At 44.6% G+C, this 21177-nt stretch overlaps 3 protein-coding genes across 7 annotated transcripts in view; 1 reads left to right on the top strand and 2 right to left on the bottom strand.

Annotated features, from left to right (window-relative positions):
• Window positions 1–604: 604 nt before the first annotated feature.
• On the top strand, window positions 605–2447 carry LOC123994450 (protein LLP homolog). Its single transcript, XM_046297052.1, has 3 exons — window positions 605–732; window positions 1510–1738; window positions 1821–2447. Exons 2-3 carry the CDS (start codon window positions 1519–1521, stop codon window positions 1988–1990), a joined length of 390 nt encoding a protein of 129 aa, XP_046153008.1. The 5' UTR covers window positions 605–732; window positions 1510–1518; the 3' UTR covers window positions 1991–2447.
• Window positions 2446–8699, bottom strand: LOC123994449 (hematopoietic lineage cell-specific protein-like). Of its 4 annotated transcripts, none has more exons than XM_046297050.1 (15): window positions 8446–8699; window positions 7441–7521; window positions 7164–7237; window positions 6627–6756; window positions 5116–5226; window positions 4962–5016; window positions 4735–4845; window positions 4506–4616; window positions 4361–4416; window positions 4160–4229; window positions 3921–4069; window positions 3699–3854; window positions 3409–3577; window positions 3248–3316; window positions 2446–3054 (listed from the first exon to the last, which is right to left on the bottom strand). In XM_046297050.1, the coding sequence occupies exons 2-15, from the start codon at window positions 7519–7521 to the stop codon at window positions 2921–2923; spliced, it is 1476 nt and encodes a 491-aa protein (XP_046153006.1). In that variant the 5' UTR covers window positions 8446–8699; the 3' UTR covers window positions 2446–2920. The 4 variants fall into 4 exon arrangements, with proteins under 4 accessions (XP_046153006.1, XP_046153004.1, XP_046153005.1 ...); XM_046297048.1 differs by lacking the exon at window positions 8446–8699 and adding an exon at window positions 8165–8418; XM_046297049.1 differs by lacking the exon at window positions 8446–8699 and adding an exon at window positions 8165–8416 and having other exon boundaries at window positions 3409–3574.
• A 445-nt stretch (window positions 8700–9144) lies between these two features.
• The window catches only part of LOC123994448 (golgin subfamily B member 1-like), a 29386-nt gene continuing 17353 nt past the window's right edge, over window positions 9145–21177 (bottom strand). Inside the window, exons 12-21 of one of the 2 annotated variants that reach the window (XM_046297046.1) lie at window positions 20674–21097; window positions 20340–20573; window positions 19322–20149; window positions 17550–17722; window positions 17277–17436; window positions 16750–16884; window positions 16443–16543; window positions 11385–11456; window positions 10979–11075; window positions 9145–10268 (exon numbers count right to left, since the gene is read on the bottom strand). In XM_046297046.1, coding sequence (XP_046153002.1) covers window positions 10128–10268; window positions 10979–11075; window positions 11385–11456; window positions 16443–16543; window positions 16750–16884; window positions 17277–17436; window positions 17550–17722; window positions 19322–20149; window positions 20340–20573; window positions 20674–21097 — 2365 coding nt within the window. In that variant the 3' untranslated portion in view covers window positions 9145–10127. The remainder of the gene's footprint in view (window positions 10269–10978; window positions 11076–11384; window positions 11457–16442; window positions 16544–16749; window positions 16885–17276; window positions 17437–17549; window positions 17723–19321; window positions 20150–20339; window positions 20574–20673; window positions 21098–21177) is intronic. The other variant, XM_046297047.1, reaches the window with a different exon arrangement.

Genomic DNA, 21177 nt, shown 5'->3' with positions numbered 1-21177 from the left:
ACTGTACTCGATACCATCTACTGTATGCTGCTCTGTACCATCACTCATTCATATATCCTTATGTACATATTCCTTATCCCCTTACACTGTGTATAAGACAGTAGTTTTGGAATTGTTAGTTAGATTACTAGTTGGTTATCACTGCATTGTCGGAACTAGAAGCACAAGCATTTCGCTACACTCGCATTAACATCTGCTAACCATGTGTATGTGACAAATAAAATTTGATTTGATTTGTTGTGATGGTATAACATATCATTTCTAATTTACTGTACTCACATACTTTGTTTTTTGTTTGCCCTTTGTTTTTGCAGAGGTCAAAGTGGTTCAACACATTTGTTCTGGAGCAGATGTGAATTTGTGGATAATTGGATGATCATTAATGAGACTCAGGTGACTTTGGCTTGCAGTATAGAATGAGCTCACCATCTCCTGAAAGAACTGTGAACTGCACCAGAATAGCTGATAATACGTATCGATAAATTGAGAATAAAGTGCATGAGGAAGTTCTTCGGTTATCCACCACTGATAATGTATCACACTAAATATGTTGGTTATAGGTTTTCGATTAAATAAATACGAGTTCACAGTATGATAGTAAATTAAGAGGACGTAAGTTGTCGCAAATGTGTCCAACATAACGACCGTCTGACGTGCTTTACGGTTGTCGAAAATACAAACACGTGTGTACTGCCTGCGCATCAACTGTACGGAGAATACATCTACGTCTATGTATGTTAACGTGCTTTTATTTTTTACAATACCATACATACGAGTAAATTGAATACACAGAATACTAGTTATTGAAGTACAAAAACATCGAATGGTATTGGCCGATCGATTGTTTTAAAACAATTCGTTTTCTTTAGCAAGGTAGCTATTAGCCACGTTAGCTAAACGCTAGCTAAGTACTCCAGCTAGCTAACTTGACTGTTTATTTGGAGGCTTGCAAGGACAGTAAAATCATGGACAGTTTAACGGCAATTTATCATGATTAATTATACAAGAACCTCGATTTATGATTGAGGGGTATTTGGGCTAGACGAATGTCTTTGCTGGCGTGGCATGATGGGAGTTGATGGCATGAGTGTTGTTTACATGAGCCAAGAACTCAATCGTATGTTTTATTTTATTTAACCAGGTAGGCTAGTTGAGAACAAGTTCTCATTTACAACTATGACATGGCCAAGATAAAGCAAAGCAGTGCGACACAAACAATATAATTACACATGGGATAAACAAACGTACAGCCAAGAACACAATAGAAAAGTGTGTGCAAATGTAGTCAGATTAGGGAGGAAAGGCAATAAATAGGCCATAGTGACGAAATAATAATAAATACACAAATATGGGGATGAGGTAGTTGGGTGGGCTATTTACAGATGGGCTGTGTACATGTGCAATGTATGGCTAGGCTCTGCAGAGACTCTCACTGAACTAGAGTTAAAGCCAGTCGAGATGTCTTATGCAAGTGGATCTGTGTTTCCATTATGTAACCTTGTCTTTCAGAACCTTACAATGGCCAAAAGTCTGCGAAGCAAATGGAAGCGGAAGATGCGTGCTGTGAAGAGAGCGAAGAACGCCCCTAAGGAACTGGCTCGGCTGAAGCTAGCCTTGGCCCACGGTGGCACAGGAGAGATCTCCATGAATGACATTCAGGACATAGCTACAGTGGTGCCAGCTGGGAAGATAAAGGAGAAGAAAGTGGATGTAGACATGGAGGGAGAGGAAGTTGATGGTGAGAACACACACGCAGATCAAGCATTTCGTATCGTTTCCAATGTCTTGAGTTTTGACACCTTTTGTTTTTTGCTTTTCAGATGGAAAGATGGACATGGACAGCAAGCGCAGTAAGACGACCCAATTGGACGAGCACGGACAGTACCCAACATGGATGAGCCAACGACAGGCCAAGAAACTGAAAGGCAAACGCATGACAAAGAAATCGGGAGGAAAGGCCAACAAAAAAAAGAAGGGCATTGCCTGGTAGCCTGGAGAAAACCAAAGGACTTCTGACTTAGAACCTGTGACACACATGATCCTTGAATATCATGTATCGGAGATTGAATACATGATCTTTGTGAATTTATGTTCAAATTAAATGGTGATATGAGGCAAATTATCTATATTGTGCAACAACACATTGTCTGTAAGCCCATGTATGAAATGAATCAACAGAATTGTATTTTTGGGCACAATGGTATAGTACTGCATTGACATACTTCACTTGAATGAAAGCCATGTTTTCTTATTGCTGTGGTATACAGAAGAAAATATGGTATATTCTTTACATTTTACCCCAATAATGCTGTTGTTGGTAGCTCCATTCCTGTTTGATTTGCTCTTCCTGTAGCCTAGCTCATCATTACAAAGACATTCATTATACATGTAACAAACTGTCCATATCATCTGGCTGTCACGTTGGAGTAAATAAATGTGTTTCTGTACATTAAGACAATTTATTGATTACATGCGGCTTTTAAACAAAACATTCCATAGCTAAATGACTTTCATAATCATTCGAAATGCAAGTGTATGATAATTTCACTGGAACATTTAGCAATCAGCTTTTATGCATCCCCACCCTGAGCAATATGAAGCACAATGACTATCCATGATATGTCATGACTACTGACCAGATATAAATTAATTGATTAGAAAACATGGGGAGAATCTCAATTGTTTACTCCTTGCGTCCTCCTCACCTCAAAGCCCATTGGATGAGAAAGCCAGAGGTTCCTTCTCCAATGGGTATTGAGAAAGTGAGGATAGAGGTGTATGCAATTGAGATTCTACCACGGTACAATCTACCTATACCTGTCCGATAGGATCAATATGCTGATGTCTCCCCTGTGAAAAGACCCACAGGTCCTATGGGCTCAGGTATATGTCTGTGTTGGAGACTGTATAGGCACGCTCACTACATCATTTTCACAAATGTAGCAGGGAAAAGTCCAATGCGTCCGTGACAGTGTCCCTTCCACCAGCCTTCGTCCACCATCTCTATGTTGGTGATGACATCATCGGGGTTGAAGGAGATCTCATCATCTGCCTCTTCATGTGTGAGAATAACATTATTTTAACATAGTCTCCGAAAGGGTTTATAGACTTCTGTGTTGAGCAATGTTTAGCATTGATTTCTGTATTCATCCACAATGGAAGTAACAACATCACAGTATGACTAAGAAATAGATGAGAATTGTGACATGATATCACAACGCAGTCATTGATACAGTAGGCTACCTACCTCCTTGGTAGTCATAAATGGCCACTGCGGTCTGACCGCATGTCAGGTCCTCATAGTCATTATCCACAGCTGTAGAGGGAACACATGGAAGGGTCAGTCTTTGATATGACACAGTAATGGGTTACAAAACCCCACTACCCCACTGGGTGTGGCACACTGACCTGGATCAGGTTCTGGAAAAGGTATTGGTGAGATATCCTCATACTCTCCCTCATCCTCTTGCTCTGGTTCTGATGGGGTCTGCTCCTGAGGTGGCTCCGCCTCCAGCAGGTCACTTGACCGTGGGGGCAGGCACGGGGGCTGGTCATAGACTGGCTCCTCCTCTTCCTCCCGAGACCACAGAAAATGACTAGGTATGAATTTCAGCAATTCATTTTATAACATGGTGAAGAAGAAATGACAGTTGTTAGGTCATCAGTGAGTTGTATTGAATTAAATCAGAGATATCTACCACTGGCTCATCTCTTGGTATCTGAGGCACTGCCCTGGCAGTGGGCAGCTGTGGTGGTTGGGGCTTCCTGTTGGTCTCTTCAACAGGTGGAGGTCTCTGCTCTTCAACAGGTGGAGGCTGATGCTGCTCTGCTTCCTCCTCCCTGCTGTTCTGTTCCTACAAGAGATACATACCGCTGTGTCAGTGTGCATGTTTATTGGAGTAACATGTTTATTGCAGTACCTGTTGTCTGCGTCGTGCCTCCTCCTGCTCTCTCTCCTCTCTAGCCTGTCTCCTGGCTCTCTCCTCCTCCGCTCGCTTTCTGTTCTCCTCGTCTGATGACCGAGCCAGGTTCTCAAAGCGAGCCTTCAGGTTGCCTGCACCTGCACTTGCTGCAGACAGACCGGAAAATAAAAAAACATATTTTCCTCTTTGAACTTGTGAACTAAATGTTTATGAGAAACTATAAAGCGCATACTTACATGCCTCCATTGGTATTGTCTTCTCATAGGCAGAGGTAGGGGATTCCATGTCTGTGAAGGCCACTGCACTCTGTAGAGCGAATGGGGAAGCAGAATTCCAATCGATGGATAAGCGTCATAGCCTGAGTGTTTGTACAAGTCAATGTAAAATGTGTCAAGAATTACTGCCATCCTGAGCCTTCAGGGTCAAGAAAGACTCACTTTATCCATGCGGTCTGTCTGAACGCCATAGCGTCCCCCAAAGCCCTTGGCATAGTCTGAACGTGGAGATCAAAGGTTAGTTTAATGTGGACATGGTCCTTGACTTTTACAAACACAACTGTGGTTACAACTGTGAGCAACTGACCTTTCTGTGACTCATGCTTCTCTGTCTCTCCCTTGTAGTCGTAACCTAAAGCAGCCTTGTCCACTTTCTCCTTCTCCACCCCAAACTTCCCTCCAAAACCCTTTGAATAGTCTGGTGAGGGAGAGTGAGGGATAAGGTTGTTTCAAATATGAACAAGAAATCTAATATGAATAATTGACCATGAAACGTTTCTACCTACAAACAGCCCACAGTACAGTTCCCCTCTAACCTTTCTGAGACTGGTGCTTCTCCGTCTCTCCCTTGTAGTCGTATCCCAAGGCAGCCTTGTCCACTTTCTCCTTCTCCACCCCATACTTCCCTCCAAAACCCTTTGAATAGTCTGAAAGATAAAAGCAGGGTGAGAGGTATGCCAGGAGTAGATGGGTAGGATAACAACATGCAGTCAACTTATTGGAAATCAGAACGTATGTGTATTAGACGTCCTGAAGGCTGTACCTTTCTGAGATGTATGCTGCTCCACCTCACCCTTGTATTCAAAACCCATGGCAGACTACAGGGAGAGAGAAGGAATGTTCATCACCAGAAGGTTCTCTCATCCTGCTCATCAAATCCTGTGATATCTTTGTCAGTAAGTGTATAGTTTCCTCACCTTATCCACACGGTCTTTCTGCACTCCAAATTTCCCCCCGAATCCTCTCTTTGCATCGGTCTGGGATGAGTGCTGCTCCACCTGCGCCACGTAGCCATGCCCCACTGCCCCCTGGGTAATTACACACATATAATACATCAACACCGGAAACGATCTTAGATAAACTGTTGAAGTCCATAAAAGTTGCAATAAGTCAGAACACACAACTGTACTGTCTGACAACATATGTTTTGGCGTGAGCAGCACTGCATTAGAGGAAGCCTTGTGCTTGATGTGTTATTTGGACTTGACTGAAGACCTTATGAGCTGAATACACTATATATACTAAAGTATGTGGACAGCCCTTCAGATTTGTGGATTCAGCTATTTCAGCCACAACTGTTGCTTCAAGGTGTATAAACTCAAGCACACAACCATGCAATCTCCATAGACAAACATTGGCAGTAGAATGGCCTTACTGGAGAGCTCAGTGACTCCTCAATGTGGCACCATCATAGGATGCCACCTTTCCAACAAGTTTGTCCTTTAAATTTCTGCCCTGCTAGAGCTGCCCCGGTCAACTGTAAGTGCTGTTAAAGTGAATGTGGAAACTTCTAGGAGCAACATCTCTGCCGCAAAGTGGTAAGCCACAAAAGCTCACAGAATGTGACCGCAGAATTCCAAACATCAGTACAAGAACTGTTCATCCGGAGCTTCATGAAATGGGATTCCATGGCCGAGAAACTGCACACAAGCTAAGATCACCATGCCAAGCGTTGGCTAGAGTGGTGTAAAGCTCGCCGCCATTAGAATTTGGAGCAGTGGAAACACGTTCTCTGGAGTGATGAATCACGCTTCACCATCTGGTAGTCTGACGGACGAATCTGGGTTTGCAGATGCCAGGAGAACGCGACCTGCCCCAATGCATCGCGCCAACTGTAAAGTTTGGTGGAGGAGGAATGGTCTGGGGCTGTTTTTAATGGTTCGGGCTAGGGAAAATCAGTGAAGGGAAATCTTAACACTACAGCATATGACATTCTAGACGATTCTGTGAACTTGACTGGCCTGCACAGAGCCCTGACCTCAACCCCATCGAACACCTTTGAGACGAATTGGAACACCGACTGCGAGCCAGGCCTAATCACCCAATATCAGTGCCCAACCTCACTAATGCTGTTTTGTCTGAATGGAAGCAAGTCCCTGCAGAATTTTATTTATTTAACTAGGCAAGTCAGTTAAGAACAAATTCTTATTTTCAATGACGGCCTAGGAACAGTTCCGGGATTTGATCTGGCAACCTTTCGGTACCTAGTCCAACACTCTAACCACTAGGCTACCCTGCCGCCCCATGATTGTTCCAAGATCTAGTGGAAAGCATTCCAAGAAGAGTGGAGACTGTTACAGCAGCAAAGAGGGGACTAACTCCATTTTAATGCCCATGATTCTGGAATGAGGTGTTCGAAGAGCAGGTGTCCACATACCTTTGGTCATGTAGTGTATGAACATCACATGATGACATGTTATAACCTAACCTTGTCCATGCGGTCTTTCTCCACTCCAAACTTCCCTCCGTAACCGTAAGAGGCCTTGGGAGCCTCCGCTCGCTCCTTCTGCTTCCCCACCTCATGCTCCTGGGACACCTTCTGTCTCAGCTCTGATACACTGGGGAGATGGAGGGATCATACACACATGCGTACACACATGCGTACACACACACACACACACACACACACACACACACACACACACACACACACACACACACACACACACACACACACACACACACACACACATCAGAACTTTTTTGCATAACTTTATTCCCATTTTACATTATCTGCTGACCCCGGGACTACATAGTTACACTAGTCTGTGGCTAACCCTTAGATTTACTCAGTCACCAACCCATATTAGGGAAGACTAAATGCTTGACAGCCTACACACTGTTTTTCACTTCCTTTTCCTGTTTCTACAGAGGTAAAGCTGCAATACACAGCTGAGCTAACCATCCCCCATAGCTCTCCAACAGCATAACACCAATCATACTGTGATCTGTCTTCAATGGTTACCTGATGTGTTCTTTTCGACCAGACCCCTCAATGGTCTTGGCCCCCCATCTCTGTTCCTGTTCTGACACATCATTCTGAAACACAGAACCCAAGTCCTTCTCATCACCTAACTGTAGTCTGAAGACCAAGGTGTCGTTGAAAACAGGACTGAGGCGGTTACGGACCAAGCGTAAACAAAACGTTAATTCCACTGGGAGAAAATAGAGAGATTAGAGAGTGCTTTAGTAAATACACTAGCTCTGTAAGGACCCTCGCTCCCGCCATCCCAGTAGCTAACCTCAAAGTCAGGGTCGGTCTCCCAGTCGTCCCCCTCTGCAACCTTTATGCTCACGTTGTGTCCCACCACTGACTTCCACATCTCGGGAAGAGAAACAAAACAGAAGATTTGTACTGTCAGTCTAAGCATAGTGTCTGTGTAAACACAAGAGGGACCACAGCTTGTTGGTCCCTGGTGTAAAAACAAGTTGAGAAACACTGCTTTAGTAAACACTGTATGTCCCTTGTGGACAATCACCTGCTCCTGCAAATACAAATAAGCTCCAAGGCATTTAACATTTCCCCTTTGTCAGTGGAAATACTGACAGCTAACTGTAAGTATATGGTCTCATTCTGCTGAGGTCACAAAAAGGGAAGTTATTTATACAGCACTGAGCTGCAGTGCTCTCATCATAAAATAACACACTATCATCATTCATGAATAGTTTAACAAAACACAAAGTAACCTGATGGAAGTGGTGGGTATCTTACAGCTGGTCACAGCTGTCCAGCCTGATGTCAATGTAATGTAGTGCGGCTACCTGATGCATTGTCCTTGTACCACACAAACTGCAGTCAGTTACCGTCAGCTACACATACTATCAACGTCTGGTATTTGTGCATATATCTAAAGGTTGTAAATTTGAGGACATGCGTTTGGTATTTTGGTTTAGTAACAAGGTAATACAAAATATTTAATAAAACAATATAACGGTTATAAAAGGATCTGGCTTATATAAAGTCACCTGTTTGATGCGTGCTTTTTGTCTGCATTTACCCAAAATAGTAATAAAACTAAACATAAGTTGGCTAATATTTACACAGTAACTATTTATATCTTCCAAGTAGGCTAGACCTTCCTTTCATTTCCTTCCTTCAACTTTGAAACAATATAACGTTACCCTATGAGATCAGTACAGAATTTATCTGCAACTTCCTGAAAGATAGACACGTTAAGAACTTCTAATATCACCGTGATACATACTTAATTCAAACAAAAACATTATTTCATGGTAATTATACGTACCTTTGCGTTGCTGGACAAATTTATTTGATGCAATAATATCACAAATGTATATTTTCACAAGTCTCAACCAGAACGAGGATAGTCACGCAAACTGTTGATATAGGAAATAATGCGCGTGGCCGATTCCATGCAAGTAGCTACGGGTTTGCTACTGTATCAAAGTTGGACACAATTGTAGTCAAAACAAGGGCTGTTTGTTAATTGGTTTTTAAAATACACTCTCATTCCGTAATAAACATCCATTTGTTTCCCCAATATATTTAATTAAAAAAAATAGCCCAAGAGTAACCAACACTTATCATACAGAGATTTGACACCAGATTGACTTTGCACCAGTTGTTTTCATAAGGTCATAAATCATGTGTAATTCCCATTTTGTGTCTCATCATTCCACCCGTTATATTCTAACTGGTCCCCATCTTGCCCTATACTTCTCAGTGTGTTGTGCTGAAAAACACGTATCATCATCATCATCACATTTCAATCTGTACAGCACAGTACAAGGTCATTTACAATAGAAGTTAACAGAGGACAAGTGAGTCACAAGATGTGTAGTAGGACAACAAGAATACGTTTTTGACTAGTTATTTTCCCCAGCAGTATTGTGTTCACCATTCATTGTAGTAGATTATGCGGTTTGAATGCATAAGCAATAAATAATGCTCAATTATAGGAATCATAGATGGACATTATTTGTAGTGTCACAGAAAAAACACCAACACGTTTTCATTTGGAATGGACAACATTACACCAGAATGGCAAATGAATCTGCCATAAAATCAATAGAATAAAACCCTCATCTGTGCAACAATGGCAGAAATTGGGGAATTGATTTGATAACCCACATCCAGCACATACATACATCCAGTACATACGACATACAAATACTACAGGAGTCAAATATGCCAATGACGGTGCTCTCTCTTTAATTACAGAGAAAACGAGAGGAAAAAGACAAATTAAATAAATAGATGTTTGTGGGAATGTGGTCATAGCAGATTGTACACATTTCCGTTGGTGTCCATTGTACGTGAGAACATGGGAGAGAGAGAGATCTGAACAGATCCACAGATCCTAACCCTCACTCCATCCAGACATGAAGTGATCCTTTATTCTCCTCATTTTAAAGGCACCTAAACCACCACTAATATAAAACGGTCGGAAAAACTCAACACCGTGTAAATCTACTGTATAGTGTCATTTCATGTTAGTTCCCCCAGGTACATTTAAAGATGCATAATATCCACCTCCCTTTATAGAAGTCTAACAAACAACAGTTCTGAGGTAGTGCAATACTGCTTCTCATTTCCTCTACAATAACATTTGACTGATCATGTACGCTAACGGTAACATATTAAATATTGATGGCTAATGGTAACATATTAAATATTGAATAAAATCAATGATGGCAGAGGATGTTTTTGACTCCCAGTATATAAAAAAACGTCACTTTGGTTAACAGGCTAAGACACACTTCCGTAATATTTTTGTTGTATCAAAAGTGCATGGTCCGTGTGGGTGTGTGTGTGTGTGTGTGTGAGACGAGTCCTCTCCTATTCTACAGTATTGAATGTAACAATAATATGATATCGGTCTTGGAGAGGGGGAGGGAGGGTCTGTGTCACATGTCTGTTATCTCTCCATCTCTCTCCTCTCCTAGTCTCTAAGGGGTGGAGGGGGCCCTAAACATAACCCCCCAGGCAGAGCAGTAGCAGCATGTGCACGGTGAGCAGGTAGAGGGACACCAGCAGGGGTGTGCGCTGGCGAGAGCAGAAGGACACGCGCAGCATTCTCATCAGGCCTGGCCTGTTGCTCCCCCGAATCTGATGGAGGAGAGAGAGAGAGAGAGAGAGAGAGAGAGAGAGAGAGAGAGAGAGAGAGAGAGAGAGAGAGAGAGAGAGAGAGAGAGAGAGAGAGAGAGAGAGAGAGAGAGAGAGAGAGAGAGAGAGAGAGAGAGAGAGAGAGAGAGAGAGAGAGAGAGAGAGAGAGAGAGAGAGAGAGAGAGAGAGAGAGAGAGAGAGAGAGAGAGAGAGAGAGAGAGAGAGAGAAATGAGAGAGAGAGAGAGAGAAGAGAGAGAGAGAGGAGAGAGGGAGAAATGAGAGAGAGGAGAGAAGAGAGAGGAGAGAGAGGAGAAATGGAGAGAGGAGAGAAGAGAGGAGAGAGGGAGAGAGAGAATGGAGAGAGGGGAGAAATGGAGAGGAGGGGAAATGGAGGGGAGGGGGAGAGAGAGGGGAAATGGAGAGAGGGGGAGAGAGAGGGGGAGGAGAGAGGGGGGGAGAGAGAGGGAGGGGGAGAGAGAGGGAGGGGGAGAGAGAGAGAGAGAGAGAGAGGGAGAAATGGAGCGAGGGGGAGAGAGGGAGAGAGAGAAGTATAGACAGTTACAGGAGGCAGTAGTAGTAGTAGTAGTAGTAGTAGTAGTAGTAGTAGTAGTAGAGGAGGAACAGACCATTCTTACATGACAATGGTGAATGGACATTTCATCTTCAGATATGTATCCTGTGTAAATAATCCAGGGTGTTGGTTGGTACTTACTCGGGTGACAGAGCCTCCTGGTGGCTCAATGAGGACAGATGTCTCAGAAGTAGAGAACTGCCCTTCATGGGCCGACTGCCATTCACCCTGGTTGATCCTACGGCAGGTGAGCGAGGAGAGAGATACTGAGTAAATACTGTCTGACACACACAGGAAAGCACTCCGATAAGTTCCAACACAAATATGCCAAACGATGACTTGAGGCCAATAATCCCATTATCAACACAGTACCTCTACAAATCTAAGAGCAGAGCATCTCTATAGAGCTTGACAGTCACAGCAGCGAGCTGACATGCTCATTCCTCATTAGAATCATACTGTGTCAGTGAGTGTAGAGCTGTAGCGGAAGGCAGAGGATGACCTCTGTCATGTGACGGGAGACACTAAGCTGTGATAACTCTCTTACAGTTTGAGGCGGTCCTGGGCGGCCATTAGCTGCTCCTCCACAGCCACCCTATACTGCTGCTCCTCATCCAGTCTGACAGGCACAAAGAAAGGACACATTAGCATGTCAGACATGCTTGCGTTATCATGGGCTGGGGCTGTGTGGTGTTGAATGGGTTTGTTGTGTCTGTTCTGTTTGTTATTGTTCATTTTTTGCATGTGTGTTTTGGTCAATGGTAGAGAGAACGTGTGTGTTTTGGTCAATGGTAGAGAGAACGTGTGTGTTTTGGTCATTGGTAGAGAGAACGTGTGTGTTTTGGTCATTGGTAGAGAGAACGTGTGTGTTTTGGTCAATGGTAGAGAGAACGTGTGTGTGTACTGTATATGTGTGTGTTTTAGTCATTGGTAGAGAGAACGTGTGTGTGTACTGTATGCGTGTGTGTTTTGGTCATTGGTAGAGAGAACGTGTGTGTGTACTGTATGCGTGTGTGTTTTGGTCATTGGTAGAGAGAACGTGTGTGTGCACTGTATGCGTGTGTGTGTTTTGGTCATTGGTAGAGAGAACGTGTGTGTTTTGGTCATTGGTAGAGAGAACGTGTGTGTGTACTGTATGCGTGTGTGTTTTGGTCATTGGTAGAGAGAACGTGTGTGTGTACTGTATGCGTGTGTGTTTTGGTCATTGGTAGAGAGAACGTGTGTGTGTACTGTATGCGTGTGTGTTTTGGTCATTGGTAGAGAGAACGTGTGTGTTTTGGTCATTGGTAGAGAGAACGTGTGTGTGTACTGTATGCGTGTGTGTTTTGGTCATTGGTAGAGAGAACATGTGTGTGTACTGTATGCGTGTGTGTTTTGGTCATTGGTAGAGAGAACGTGTGTGTGTACTGTATGCGTGTGTGTTTTGGTCATTGGTAGAGAGAACGTGTGTGTGTACTGTATGCGTGTGTGTTTTGGTCATTGGTAGAGAGAACGTGTGTGTGTACTGTATGCGTGTGTGTTTTGGTCATTGGTAGAGAGAACGTGTGTGTTTTGGTCATTGGTAGAGAGAACGTGTGTGTGTACTGTATGCATGTGTGTTTTGGTCATTGGTAGAGAGAACGTGTGTGTGCACTGTATGCGTGTGTGTTTTTGGTCATTGGTAGAGAGAACGTGTGTGTTTTGGTCATTGGTAGAGAGAACGTGTGTGTGTACTGTATGCGTGTGTGTTTTGGTCATTGGTAGAGAGAACATGTGTGTGTAATGTATGCGTGTGTGTTTTGGTCATTGGTAGAGAGAATGTGTGTGTGTAATGTATGCTTGTGTGTTTTGGTCATTGGTAGAGAGAACGTGTGTGTGTAATGTATGCATGTGTGTTTTGGTCATTGGTAGAGAGAACGTGTGTGTGTACTGTATGAGTGTGTGTTTTGGTTATTGGTAGAGAGAACGTGTGTGTGTAATGTATGCGTGTGTGTTTTGGTCATTGGTAGAGAGAACGTGTGTGTGTAATGTATGCGTGTGTGTTTTGGTCATTGGTAGAGAGAACGTGTGTGTGTAATGTATGCGTGTGTGTTTTGGTCATCGGTAGAGAGAACGTGTGTGTAATGTATGCATGTGTGTTTTGGTCATCGGTAGAGAGAACGTGTGTGTTTAATGTATGTGTGTGTTTTGGTCATCGGTAGAGAGAACGTGTGTGTTTTGGTCATTGGTAGAGAGAACGTGTGTGTGTACTGTATGCGTGTGTGTTTTGGTCATTGGTAGAGAGAACGTGTGTGTTTTGGTCATTGGTAGAGAGAACGTGTGTGTGTACTGTATGCGTGTGTGTTTTGGTCATTGGTAGAGAGAACGTGTGTGTTTTGGTCATTGGTAGAGAGAACGTGTGTGTGTACTGTATGCGTGTGTGTTTTGGTCATTGGTAGAGAGAACGTGTGTGTGTACTGTATGCGTGTGTGTTTTGGTCATTGGTAGAGAGAACGTGTGTGTGTACTGTATGCGTGTGTGTTTTGGTCATTGGTAGAGAGAACGTGTGTGTGTACTGTATGGTGTGTTTTGGTCATTGGTAGAGAGAACGTGTGTGTTTTGGTCATTGGTAGAGAGAATGTGTGTGTGTTGTTGCGTGTGTGTTTTGGTCATTGGTAGAGAGAACGTGTGTGTGCACTGTATGCGTGTGTGTTTTTGGTCATTGGTAGAGAGAACGTGTGTGTTTTGGTCATTGGTAGAGAGAACGTGTGTGTGTAATGTATGCGTGTGTGTTTTGGTCATTGGTAGAGAGAATGTGTGTGTGTAATGTATGCTTGTGTGTTTTGGTCATTGGTAGAGAGAACGTGTGTGTGTAATGTATGCATGTGTGTTTTGGTCATTGGTAGAAAGAACGTGTGTGTGTACTGTATGAGTGTGTGTTTTGGTTATTGGTAGAGAGAACGTGTGTGTGTAATGTATGCGTGTGTGTTTTGGTCATTGGTAGAGAGAACGTGTGTGTGTAATGTATGCGTGTGTGTTTTGGTCATTGGTAGAGAGAACGTGTGTGTGTGTAATGTATGCGTGTGTGTTTTGGTCATCGGTAGAGAGAACGTGTGTGTAATGTATGCATGTGTGTTTTGGTCATCGGTAGAGAGAACGTGTGTGTGTGTGTGTAATGTATGCATGTGTGTTTTGGTCATCGGTAGAGAGAACGTGTGTGTGTGTAATGTATGCATGTGTGTTTTGGTCATCGGTAGAGAGAACGTGTGTGTGTAATGTATGCATGTGTGTTTTGGTCATTGGTAGAGAGAACGTGTGTGTGTACTGTATGCGTGTGTGTTTTGGTCATTGGTAGAGAGAACGTGTGTGTGTACTGTATGCGTGTGTGTTTTGGTCATTGGTAGAGAGAACGTGTGTGTGTACTGTATGCGTGTGTGTTTTGGTCATTGGTAGAGAGAACGTGTGTGTGTACTGTATGTGTGTGTGTTTTGGTCATTGGTAGAGAGAACGTGTGTGTGTGTACTGTATGCGTGTGTGTTTTGGTCATTGGTAGAGAGAACGTGTGTGTGTACTGTATGCGTGTGTGTTTTGGTCATTGGTAGAGAGAACGTGTGTGTTTTGGTCATTGGTAGAGAGAACGTGTGTGTGTACTGTATGCGTGTGTGTTTTGGTCATTGGTAGAGAGAACGTGTGTGTGCACTGTATGCGTGTGTGTGTTTTGGTCATTGGTAGAGAGAACGTGTGTGTTTTGGTCATTGGTAGAGAGAACGTGTGTGTGTACTGTATGCGTGTGTGTTTTGGTCATTGGTAGAGAGAACATGTGTGTGTAATGTATGCGTGTGTGTTTTGGTCATTGGTAGAGAGAATGTGTGTGTGTAATGTATGCTTGTGTGTTTTGGTCATTGGTAGAGAGAACGTGTGTGTGTAATGTATGCATGTGTGTTTTGGTCATTGGTAGAGAGAACGTGTGTGTGTACTGTATGAGTGTGTGTTTTGGTTATTGGTAGAGAGAACGTGTGTGTGTAATGTATGCGTGTGTTTTTGGTCATTGGTAGAGAGAACGTGTGTGTGTAATGTATGCGTGTGTGTTTTGGTTATTGGTAGAAGAACGTGTGTGTGTAATGTATGCGTGTGTGTTTTGGTCATTGGTAGAGAGAACGTGTGTGTGTAATGTATGCGTGTGTGTTTTGGTCATTGGTAGAGAGAACGTGTGTGTGTGTAATGTATGCGTGTGTGTTTTGGTCATCGGTAGAGAGAACGTGTGTGTAATGTATGCATGTGTGTTTTGGTCATCGGTAGAGAGAACGTGTGTGTGTGTAATGTATGCATGTGTGTTTTGGTCATCGGTAGAGAGAACGTGTGTGTTTTGGTCATTGGTAGAGAGAACGTGTGTGTGTACTGTATGCGTGTGTGTTTTGGTCATTGGTAGAGAGAACGTGTGTGTTTTGGTCATTGGTAGAGAGAACGTGTGTGTGTACTGTATGCGTGTGTGTTTTGGTCATTGGTAGAGAGAACGTGTGTGTGTACTGTATGCGTGTGTGTTTTGGTCATTGGTAGAGAGAACGTGTGTGTGTACTGTATGCGTGTGTGTTTTGGTCATTGGTAGAGAGAACGTGTGTGTGTACTGTATGCGTGTGTGTTTTGGTCATTGGTAGAGAGAACGTGTGTGTTTTGGTCATTGGTAGAGAGAACGTGTGTGTGTACTGTATGCGTGTGTGTTTTGGTCATTGGTAGAGAGAACGTGTGTGTGCACTGTATGCGTGTGTGTGTTTTGGTCATTGGTAGAGAGAACGTGTGTGTTTTGGTCATTGGTAGAGAGAACGTGTGTGTGTAATGTATGCGTGTGTGTTTTGGTCATTGGTAGAGAGAATGTGTGTGTGTAATGTATGCTTGTGTGTTTTGGTCATTGGTAGAGAGAACGTGTGTGTGTAATGTATGCATGTGTGTTTTGGTCATTGGTAGAGAGAACGTGTGTGTGTACTGTATGAGTGTGTGTTTTGGTTATTGGTAGAGAGAACGTGTGTGTGTAATGTATGCGTGTGTGTTTTGGTCATTGGTAGAGAGAACGTGTGTGTGTAATGTATGCGTGTGTGTTTTGGTCATTGGTAGAGAGAACGTGTGTGTGTGTAATGTATGCGTGTGTGTTTTGGTCATCGGTAGAGAGAACGTGTGTGTAATGTATGCATGTGTGTTTTGGTCATCGGTAGAGAGAACGTGTGTGTGTGTAATGTATGCATGTGTGTTTTGGTCATCGGTAGAGAGAACGTGTGTGTGTGTAATGTATGCATGTGTGTTTTGGTCATCGGTAGAGAGAACGTGTGTGTGTAATGTATGCATGTGTGTTTTGGTCATCGGTAGAGAGAACGTGTGTGTGTAATGTATGCATGTGTGTTTTGGTCATCGGTAGAGAGAACGTGTGTGTGTACTGTATGAGTGTGTGTTTTGGTTATTGGTAGAGAGAACGTGTGTGTGTAATGTATGCGTGTGTTTCGGTCATTGGTAGAGAGAACGTGTGTGTTTTGGTCATTGGTAGAGAGAACGTGTGTGTGTAATGTATGCGTGTGTGTTTTGGTCATCAGTAGAGAGAACATGTGTGTGTAATGTATGCGTTTTTAAAGGGGGGTGTCGTGGGGTTGAGAACTGGTACCTGCGCTGGAGCTCTTTAAAATCCACCCTGAGGCTCTCACTCGCTGAAGGGCCACTGTGCTGCTGAGGAGCTCCGGGGGCACTGTCCACTTCCCCTGTCCCCTGGGGGCCACAAAAAATAGTAAAAATCACTAAACATTGTAGAAATCCCTATGGTAGAGTCTTAAATTGCTCCAGAGATGTCAATGTGTAAATCTAGTTCCTCTGTGCCATAGTGGACACATTATCTTTAAAAACATATGTTCAATATGTATCAACTAGGGACAATGAATGAATCAGAGCAGAGTGATATCCAAGGGCGTGCTGACCTTGCGCTTGTCTTCGTGCAGTTCCTGAAGCTGCCTCTGGAGGGCAGTGCAGCGGCTCTCTGCCTCGTCTAGCCTCTGGGAACTGCCTTGGAACTGGGAGGAGAGATGGCAGTTCTCCTCAAACACATGTGAGAGCTGAGGAGAGGGGGGGACAGCAACGGGAAAAAGAAGAAGCAGAGAGGAAACGATGAAAGAAAATGGACAAGGGGCATGCAAGAGAAATGAAGAGGAAAGAGCCAGAGGGAGACACAGAGATGGAATATGTAATCATCTAATCCAGATTCATGAAATGAAGTAACTTTCATCCAACCATGTCATTTAGTATTATAAGTCAGAGGGTGATCGGAGGTAGTTGTCAGAATGGTCCAGAAAAAGGTGATTTCACTGCACCTTTTATACCCACTGTAAACTGTGTACGTGACAAATACAATTTGATTTGGACATGAACAGCAGTCTGCCATCTCACTAATGCCTGGTCTAAATACAGTCGTTATCAGTTTCAGATTTAGAGGTGTCCTCCTCCTCACCTGTCTCTGGTGGTGTTCCTCCGGTGGTTTGGGCCTGGTGGCGCGGGCCTCCTCCAACATGGCACCGAGCTGGCGCACCTGCTGGTCACGGTCTGAGAGGGTGGCCAGGGTCTGCTGCTTCAGGAGCTCTGCCTGGGCCTGCCAGTCAACCTGCTCCAGCCTAGAGAGAGACAGATATACCCATGTAGCCGAGGCATAGACACTCATATACCGCTGATTAACAATGTTTGGATGTTAAATAACATAAGCAGCTCTTAATGAAGTATGTCGCACCTGAGAATTTCTAGTTCCTGGTTCTCCCTCTGCCTCAGGTTGTCTAGCTCCCTCATCCTGTCCACCATCTCCTCAGCCCTCCTCCTCTCCTCCTCTAGCTCCTGGCTGAGTCTAGACAGCTCTCCTCCTCCCAGTCGAGTGAGCTCTGAGTGCTGCTGCTGGAGCTGTTCCAACTACAGGACAGGGAGAAACACAGCTTGTGTTACTGTGGATACTGGTATATGAAAACACTATATACAGATAAGTTATGACATCACTACCATTGTGGTTGTGTTAGTAGTTGTCATGACATTGGCCTGTTGGGGGAGGTTTATGACCCCCATAAATACCTTTCCCCTTTTCTCGCTCTACTTTATAGAGTTGACTCTTGTAAAGCCTTTGTAACATAGAGAGCCTTGGTAACATCAAAAGGTGGGAAACGGAACCATATTTCGGTAATCCAACCAGTTGGAAATATGTGTTTGATGAATATGATCTCAGATCATTTGTTGTCTGAGACATTACTACTAATGACAGGATGACAAACTGTATCTTGGAAAGTCGACACATTCCAGTTATCAGATTCACATGGACTTGAAACTATTTGTGAAAAGATTAAATGTAATTTTAGCTTCTTAAATGAGAGAACGGCTTGTCATAGAGAAACTCTGCTCACTTAGAGGCCCCACCCAAGTGAACAGACATTGGTTATAAACTATGAAACACGCCCTTCTCGTCACCCCGATATAAGCCCGTTGACGAAAATCCAACTTTCTGTTCCGAGGACGTGAGGACGACGGTCCTACGTTAAAAGGGCTCAGATAATAACCTAACGAAATTAGCATCGTGTTCAAGGTGAAGATGACGATCAACACACCGAAAGGATGAATTTCGACCATACCAGCCAGAATATAGCACGAGCTTAAAAGTATGGCAACTTGGTATGAACTTTGAACTCCTATTCACTCCTAGCCGTTGAGTTAGCAGCAGCCGCTGTCAACGTGGACTAGGGAAAGGACGGACGACGTATCCAGTCTAACAGACAGAACGATACTACAACGTACCCAGATTTACCACCAGAGACATTCTTCAGAGAACAAGAGATCCCTGCTGGGCAATCAGCATCTACGACCAACCTACTGAAGCGCAGCTCAGAGTAAATATTCCTTGCATTTTTTTTTTCCAAATGGGCGGTTATTTAGAATGCATAAGATTCTGTATTTATGATAGATTAGCTTCTCCCTTTGTTACTCAGTCTTCCCGCGCTTTCATTCAAAACCCAACCCCCCTTTCTCTGTGTAACCAGCAATCATATGTATTCCATCCGCAAGGGACATTTTCCTTTATGACATAATTTGTAATCAATGTATGATCCATTCTGTGTAGATGTAATTTTGTGTTATTTAGGTATTTTGTAAATAAATAATTAAACCAAATGATGTATTGCTGATTCAACTTGATAGCCAGGGTTTGTGAAGATAACCAAGAATTTACAACTTTCAGATGAGACTGAATAAGGTGACGATTAAATATTGACTGATATTGAAGTAAAAGATTACTTGGTCTTTAAGAGTTTATTCGGAAGATAACAGCTCTATAAACATTATTTTGTGGTGCCCCGACTTTCTAGTTAATTACACTTACATGATTCGCTTAAATCAGGTAATATTAATTACAGAGAAATTATTTTATAGAATAGCATGTCATATCATTTAATCTGGCATAGCCAAAGACACGACATAATGCTTTTATGGAATACTTTGTGTTAAATGGAGATAACTCTGGTTCATTACCAGTCTCTCCCTGTCGTTCTGCAGGGCTGACAGAGCGTTCTTCAGTCCCCACACCTCCGCAGTGGATCCTCCATGGCCTGTGGTGGGTGTCTGCTGGCCCCCTGCCCTGCTCATCTCCTCCAGTCTGAGGCTGAGCTCCTGGGCCTGGCTGAGTGCCTGGTCCCTGCTGCCCTGCAGTGACGCCATGGCCTGGCCGAACGCCTGGTTCTGGGCCCGGAGCTGGCTGGCCACCTCCCTCTCCTCCAGCAGTCTCTGCTCCATACTCAGCAGGTCTCGGGCCAGCTCAGCCACCCTCTCGGCTGCTGTCTCCGATTCCGTGCGCGTCACCCCTCCCTCCCAACGCAGTTCTTTTAGCTCCTTCTGCCGAGCCTCCTGCACCTCTCTTTCCTTGGCAAGGCTCTCCTCCAGGCTCTCCACCTGGGCCCTGGCAGCCTGCAGCTGCTCCCTCAGCTTCTCTACCTCCGCCCCGGGAGCGTCTCTCAGCTGCCTGTTTCCACTATCACCAGCCTGGCTGAGTGTCTCCCTCTCCACCGCCTGAACAAAAGCCTCCCCTCCCTCCAGGCTCTTGATCTTAACCTCTAGCTCAGCTCTCTCCTTCTCCAGGGTAGCGTTGCGCTCCAGCTGGCCGGACAAGAGCTGCTTGTGCTGGGACTCCTTCATGGTGAGGACCTGGGTAAGGTCGTCCCTGTAGCCGTGAAGCTGGGCAGATAGCTTGGCCTTCCCTGCGTGGAGGTCGTCCCTCTGGACCAATAGGGAGCGCAGCTCCTCCTTCAGACTGTTATTCTCCGCAGCAGCCTCCTGGATCAGAGCGTCCTTTTCCATCATCACCTGGGACAACAGACCCATTACGTAGAGGGATGGGTTATACAACTGGGGCACGAGGAAGACATTCTACAGTACTATCACTGCATACAGTTTCAGCATGCGTGTACATAAACATTTACTACCGGTTTACCAAATCTCTTCTTGACCTGTCATTTATGCCTCTGTACACATGTTAACATTGTTTTTTTTTAACCTGCAGATGTTTCTCCTCCAGCTGTTTGTACATGCCAAGTACTCGGTCTCTGTCATCCTGTAAAGAGCCCATGGCCTTGGTGAAGGCATCCAGCCTGGCTTTGCTGTGGCTGCTCTCCTCCTCTGCTTTCCGCAGCCGGTCCTCCAGACCCCGCACCTCCTCTCTCCTCTGCTCCAGCTCCTTCTCAGCCTCCTGGGCCCTGGCGTCAGCCTCCCTCCTGGCCTCCTCTGCAGCCTGGGTGGAGCAAGCATGTAAACAGTCAAGAAGATGCAGGGGAATGGGTTTAAACATTTTCATTGTCATAAAGCAGAGATGAAATAACAGTGATGCGTACCTGTGTCACGGCTTGCTCCTTCTCCCCCAGCAGCTCTACCTCTCTCCTCTCCTTCTCACTCAGCTCTGTCTGCAGGCTCTCTGTCAGGGTCTTGGAGGAGCGCAGGTCTGTCTCCAGTTGTTCCACGCTCAGGCCCAGCCTCCTCACCTCTGCTTCCCTCTCCTTCAGCTGGGACCTGACCTCATTGGTCTCTCCCTGCAGCTTCCCAACTGCCTCTCCCAGGGCCTGGGTTCTGTGGCGGAGCCCCTCCGCCTCGCTCTCTAGGGAGGCCAGCTGGGCGCGAGCGTCAGCCAGGGAGGTCACGGTCTGGGCTAGGGACTTCTGAAGCTCTCCCCTCTCCTGCTCCAGGGCAGCTTGGTTCTCACGGAGATTCTTCTCTTCCTGCTCCCATTTCAGCTGCCACTGCTCGTCTGCTTTCTGCAGTCTGGACAAAGAATAAGAAATAAACACATTACATAACACAGCATAGTGTATCACAAACCTGGCAGGAAATTGGGGCAATTT

The sequence above is a fragment of the Oncorhynchus gorbuscha genome, linkage group LG14 (assembly GCF_021184085.1).
Source record: "Oncorhynchus gorbuscha isolate QuinsamMale2020 ecotype Even-year linkage group LG14, OgorEven_v1.0, whole genome shotgun sequence".
Taxonomy (NCBI): domain Eukaryota; kingdom Metazoa; phylum Chordata; class Actinopteri; order Salmoniformes; family Salmonidae; genus Oncorhynchus; species Oncorhynchus gorbuscha.
This window is presented reverse-complemented; position numbering and strand designations above follow the sequence as displayed.